Source organism: Adiantum capillus-veneris, chromosome 6 (genome assembly GCF_014529385.1).
Source record: "Adiantum capillus-veneris isolate H3 chromosome 6, ASM1452938v2, whole genome shotgun sequence".
In the NCBI taxonomy this organism is placed as follows: Eukaryota; Viridiplantae; Streptophyta; class Polypodiopsida; order Polypodiales; family Pteridaceae; genus Adiantum; species Adiantum capillus-veneris.
Window position 1 is genome coordinate 107665542 of NC_140936.1, and position 6468 is coordinate 107672009.

Sequence of the window (6468 nt, forward strand, 5' to 3'; positions counted from 1 at the left end):
TCGTCCAAAGGCAGCTACCATGCAAACCATGAATTAGACATGAATCCAAACCTTCAAGGTATAATTTGTGGCAATCAAGAAAGAGAGAAAAAACCTATTTCTTGCTTTTGTTGAAAGAACCTCAAAAGGGTACCACCGATGCGACTTACAGACTTCGAATCACCCACAAGCACACGCAAGAGCTCCAAAATAGATCGATTAATCCAAGCATCCAAAAGAATATATTTAATATATTGCCGTAAGCACTCCACCAAGTTTGTGGTGTCAACATTGCCATGTCTAAACATTCGTCTAAACCTTGGCCATCGGGTTCTCCACATGCAATCCCCCCCACACCATCCATTAGTAACATAATGAACTATATTTGGGTATGGTGAATACCTCACCAAAAGCTCTTAAAACTTGCCTTCAAAATCCAATTTTGTTGCACAGCGCATTAAGTTTGACAAATCAGTATAAACATTGTCCCTTAACTCCTTTGGAACCTACATTTCAAAACAAACATGCATATGTTGAGGTCATTGTTTCTTTTTAGATCAAATAGTTACAATTAAGTATCTTAGCAGTATAATACATGAGAAAGAAGATTCTCCACCCATGCCTTTTTGGTGTGGAACCAGCAAAGTAGAACACGGCATGCAACTTGATACTTTGTTCCATTGGCATCAATACTCCAACTTTGCAGGTCTTCATCCACGACCTTCGATATAGCCTCTAGCTCTTTTTTGTGACTTATCAATCATAATAGCTGACGGACGAATGTGGCCCATCCTCCCAAAGACTATAGTAACTGTCAACTTTAAAGCAATGACATCATGATGACAGCTAAGATCTGTCGTACACAATAGATCTTGGTAGGCCAACACCTTGTTGGTTTGGCAACACTCCAGCATACAATGGTAAACCATATATGTTTGTTTTAAATGTGCTATCAATAGCCCATGAGTTATTTGTAGAGAATCGCTTGGCCATTTGTAGCATCCAGTTGTCTTGAATAATCAAGATAAAAGGCTTATCCTTGTCATTAACTGCTTCAGGATTGTAAGGTTGGCAATAAACCACCTGCATAAAAATTTTGAATGTGAGAAGGAAAAAAAATGAATTACTGTCTATGACTTAAGACAAAGCTATTACCTTATTTCTTTCATGCAATTTCACAGCCTCCGTATACATAGAAACCCAATCACCATCTGATACGCGACCTATATTAACTTGATCACTTAAAGGGTATCCTTTGAATAAAGCAATTATTTAAAGAAGCAAGTCAAATTACTACCTCGATAATGCATTTGATAAGACAAGATATTGATTTCATGAGATACCATAAAGAACTTGTAGATAGTATATTCAAGAAGCCTGGAGGCTCGCTCCACGTGAAATCTTTCTTTTGACAATGACATAGAAGCAACATATCGAGCATTCCTGACATCAAAGAGGTCTTCTATGCAACACTCAATTACGGATTGATGGATGGACAAGTGATATATATCAATTCTTGAACTTGGGACAATATGACCACTGTGACTAGTGTTTAGATATATATGAACATCATTACTCCCATCGGTAGTTATCACTTGTATTTTAAACGGACAACCACATTTCTTTGATGTCCTTGTTCTCTTTTTATCTCCCCTTCGTTGACTCTGCACCACCTCTATGACATATATAATCGATCACAGTTTTTGATGCTCCAAATTTTTTGGAAGAGAGGACCATCGCTAGCCTTGTCTTGTGTTCGATTATGATGGTCTTTAGGTGCCTCTCTTCATCGGACATCTTTGTAGTAATCACATTTGGAGGCTATATATTCAGCTCCATTCTTTGACGTCATGATCTTGAATGAGAAGCGTTAGTTGCATTGCTACACCATGTACTCTTTGATGTAATTGGTAGATATGCTATGCTTCCTAACATCAATGCACCATTTGGACTTCATGGAAATTAGGGTTTTATTAAACCCTTGGTGTTTTGATCCTTCAACAAAGTGGGCAACTTTTACAATATCCTCCCAATCTTCAACACATGAAATTCTCACCATCTGATTCTCTCTCAAATTAAAACAAAGCCTTTCATCCTCATCACGTCCAACATGAAGCCCATCCTTCATCATGTGCCACTTCTTCAAATTCAACAAGTCTCTAGAGTCATAGATTTTAAGAGTCTCCAGTGTTGTGGAGAGGCCACTTTGAAGCACTCTTATCATGTAATCATATGTCTCTCTATCAAAGGAAAAATATATTGTGGACGCATAGAGATTTGGATCCGGAAATACCTTAACCATTTGATCATCAAGAGGTTCGTTTTCTCTAAGAAAATCACCTTCTTCATGGAGTACTTCGAAATCGTCATCAATACTTTCACTACTCACATTGTTTGAATCGTCATCAAAGAACTCTTCAACCATATAATCACCTTCCACGTTTTCTTGATCCCAATCCATCACTTGGTTGTGACTGAGGGTGATTGGATGAGAAAGCACACTTCATTGTGTGCATGGGTGTGAATATGTATATGTGTGTGTGTGTGTGTGTGTGTGTGTGCGAGAGAGAGAGACAGAGAGAGAGAAAGTTTTCTCCTGCGTGTGTCGAGATTACACACAGTGTGTAGAGATTACATACAGTGTGAGTTTGCACATTATTTTGATGTGGACCGGAAGTTAGACTCTTTAAAGTAGGAAGAGTGAATGTTTTGCATAGTTGTGCAAACTTAAATGAAGGAATCTAATTTTAGCTTGACTTCAATACACAAATAAAAGACGTCGTGCTCCGCCACCGAAAGGTATGACTGTGCCAAAATTACTTTTTGTGACGAGGTCCGAGATTATAATTTTCCCGGCGTCGAAAAAATCCGCGATCCTCATTGAATCTTGATCCAACTTTTCACTGCCACCCTTGATCCCTTCACTAGGGTAAAACCCCCAATGGTGTGTCACCTAAGAGAGCCGACAAATTGCGACGACTGCTCCGCACTGTTTTCATTCGTGAAGGGTGCATCCAAGAGCTGGAAGCAAGGGCTGTCTTGGGTAATCGCGGCGTCGTAAGCAATGAGGCGCGCAGGTTGCAAAACGCGAAACAAAATTTCCTTTGTAACAAAAACGGCCACCAGAAGGAAGACATTGAGGGGCATAACATGAGCCATTCAGCCAACGCGCCTCGAACTCGACATCGGACGACCAATAACGCATCGCGAGCTGCTCTACGAGTCGACCACCTGGTTCAACGTGTCCCTTCACTGGAGCGAAATTAACTTAGTAAAGGCCACAGACGGGTCCCAACACAGGGACCCGGTTTTCTAATGGCCCCTTTACCCTATGACCCCATGTTACATATAGACGAACCCCCTCCCCCTCTCTCTCTCTCTCTCACACACACACACGCGCGCGTGCGCACACATTTTTTACATGCTATTCCTTTCAGATTGTCCCCCACTGAGCGAAAGAAATACAAGGGAACAGCATTTTGATATGGACGTATCATTGGCCCCTCACGTTATTGCGGAATGATTTGTCCCCAACGAACTTTAGCCCCTCACCTTATTGCGGAATGATTGTCCCCAACGAACCTTGGACGAACACTCACACTGTTTTGCAGGCAAAACTCTCGCTCTCTCGCACGCGCGCGTGCGCACACACAATTATGACGCAGCTATCTGGGGAGCGTGCCTTAGCCCTACTTGAGGACATCACTAGCAACGCAGAGTCTGCGCAGCACACAATTCTGTCTCAGATCCTTTCACAGAACTCCAACACTGAGTATCTGCGCGGTCTGCTTCATCGCGATGGCGGCAGCAATGACTCCTCTCTCCAGCCTCATACATTCAAGCGCATTGCACCTCTCACTTGCTATGAGGATATACAGCCTTACATCCAGCGCATTGCCGACGGCGATAAATCGCCCATTCTAGCGGATTGCCCTGTCAGGGAACTCCTTAGGAGGTATCCTCTCCATAACATTTTTGCTCTATGTATGCAGTGCACTGGGGCGCCGGGCTGGTTTTTCTAGAGGCATTCACATACTCTTTCTTGACCACGTTGCAATGGTTTTGAGTTGTGTAGTAGCGGTACGTCTTCTGGAAAACCGAAATTTCTCCCTGCCGTTGAAGGCGACTCCCAAAGAAGAATTCTCATGTCTGTCTTCACCGAGTCTGTTCTCCATCGGTAGGTTATCTGGGTTTTAGCTCAAGCAGTTTACTGCATGCATGGTGGTGTTCCCCAAATTCAATAAGCTTCTTTTGTAAATGGCAGAGACCTTGAGGGCCTTGATGATGGCAAAGAAGGTTTCTTCCAAGTTGTATCCCCCAGAATATTGACAACTGGTGGAGTGCTCACGCAGAGTCTGTTAACGAGTTTTCTGAACAACCCAGAAGTCGAGCAATCTATTCGGGCAAGGAACGCGAGTCCAATTGAGGTGGTGGCGGGGTGTGAAGATGTGAGGCAAAGCACCTACTGCCAGCTCTTGTGTGCACTTCGCCAGCGGCAAGAGGTTGTCAGGCTAGGTGCTTCATTTGCCTGTACATTTCTACATGTTATGTATGTTTTGAAGAATAAGTGGAGGGAGCTTGTTGAAGACATCAGAACTGGCAGCTTGAATGAGGCAGAGGTCGTTGATTCGAAAGTGCGCAAGGCAATGGAGAGGCAAATAAAAGGACCAGATCCGCCATTAGCGATGCAGGTCTGTGAGAATTGTAATGCCCTTGGTTAGATACAAGCTATAAGCAGTGTATGGTGGGTGCTTCAATGCACATTGCCTTTGAACATTCATATTGAATGTGCTAACATGCCTGTTGATGAATATTCTTGCTGTCATTATAGGTCGAGAAAGAGTGTTGTCGCCAGCCTCTGTGGCAGGGTATCGTTCGTCGACTCTGGCCACGAGCCAAGTGTGTGGCATGTGTTGTGACTGGCTCCATGGAGCAATACATTCCTATGCTTGAGTTCTTTTGTGGCGGGCTCCCCTTGGTCTCATCTATGTATGGTGCCACTGAGGGTGTGTTTGGCATAAACATGGACCCCCTGTGCTCTCCTTATGAGGTGTCCTACGTCATCCTTCCGAACATGGCATACTGTGAGTTCCTTCCCTTGGACTCACCAAAGGACGAAGATGAAATGTCTGTTCACCAATCTCAGCTAGTAGACCTCGTTGATGTGAAACTCGGCCATGAATATGACGTTGTGGTCACCACGTTTGCAGGTTTGATGTTGCCACCTAGTTCTAATTCTTACTGCACCTTTCCACATTCCTCGTGCATTGGTGCCTTTGACTTGTTATCTGCTGCATTGTAGGCCTCTACCGATACCGAGTTGGAGATTGCCTCCAAGTGACAGGATTTTACAATAAAACACCGCAATTCCGCATTGTAGGCCGCAAGAATGTGGTTTTGAGCGTTGCCACAGACAAGACAGATGAGGCGACATTGCAGAAAGCAATCCAGATGGCAATGATGAAGCATTTAGAGGCAAGTAGTAGCTGCCAACTTGTAGATTACACAAGCTTTACGGATGTTTCGATGTTTCCGGGGCATTATGTGCTCTTTTGGGAGGTGGATGGCAAGGTGGATGAAGCGATAGAGCTGAGTTTGAACCCATTAGTCATGAGAGCATGCTGTGATACCATAGAGGAGTGCTTGGATACTACATATAAGAGGGGAAAGGCAGGGAATTGGATTGGTCCACTGGAGATAAGAGTGGTGAGGCAGGGCACTTTCCATTGCCTCATGGAATACAGTATTGGTGTAGTAGGTGTCTCGTTGGGCCAGTACAAGACACCAAGGGTTGTGAAGCTTGCTCCCCTGTTAGAGCTTCTCAACTCCAGAGTCTCCCACTGCTTTTATGCATCTAATTTTAAGGCCTCTTGAAGAGAATGGCAGCGAGGAAAGAAAGAAACATGCTAAGAAGGCAAAATGAAGCTTTGGTGGTCAAAGTAATGTTTCTAATGTGCTTGGTAAGCCTAGGCTTCATTTGAAAAATTTGTTGCTTCAAGGAAAAAGGCTACCATATGGTCATGCAAACCACAACTAATTCCTTTTCAATTAAATTTGGTTGTGTGAAGACATATATATGCCATAGGGATAATTGGACTAGCTCATGCATTTCAATTGTTAAGCTATGGTGATAATTAGACTTGTGTAATTTAGGCCAGCTCTTAAATCTTGGAAAACTTAGGTATACCGTACACATGTAAGATTTCAAAGCAAATTGACTATATTTGAAGGTTTTTACACTAACTTTTCAATTTTTTCTAAATTTAAAACTATTTATAGGTGGGTTTACCGACTACTCCTAGGTGTTTTCAAGCATTGACACAAGCGCATTTGATTTGAATAGATGATGTCATAGCTTCAATCACCTTGTGTTGAACAATTGGACAACACAAATAATGTTGCACCTCATGCTTTGGTACTGAGAAGAAGAAGCTTATTAATTTCAGTGAGATTGAGGTTGTGTGTGCAGGGTTCCATTTGGGCACTCCC

The 6468-nt window shown here is 42.9% G+C and overlaps 1 protein-coding gene across 1 annotated transcript; it reads left to right on the forward strand.

The window, feature by feature from the left end:
• Nucleotides 1-3559: 3559 nt before the first annotated feature.
• Nucleotides 3560-6222, forward strand: LOC147456046 (indole-3-acetic acid-amido synthetase GH3.17-like). Its single transcript, XM_086514623.1, has 5 exons — nucleotides 3560-3934; nucleotides 4055-4156; nucleotides 4244-4670; nucleotides 4811-5189; nucleotides 5282-6222. Exons 1-5 carry the CDS (start codon nucleotides 3636-3638, stop codon nucleotides 5851-5853), a joined length of 1779 nt encoding a protein of 592 aa, XP_086370749.1. The 5' UTR covers nucleotides 3560-3635; the 3' UTR covers nucleotides 5854-6222.
• Nucleotides 6223-6468: the final 246 nt, after the last annotated feature.

Excerpts from the sequence above, each read along its gene's own strand:
- LOC147456046 (XM_086514623.1), top strand. The coding sequence starts at position 3,636 with ATGACGCAGCTATCTGGGGAGCGTGCCTTAGCCCTACTTGAGGACATC. Across the intron at positions 3,935-4,054 it reads GTCAGGGAACTCCTTAGGAG|TAGCGGTACGTCTTCTGGAA; the intron begins GTATCCTCTCCA and ends TGAGTTGTGTAG. Across the intron at positions 5,190-5,281 it reads TGTGGTCACCACGTTTGCAG|GCCTCTACCGATACCGAGTT; the intron begins GTTTGATGTTGC and ends GCTGCATTGTAG.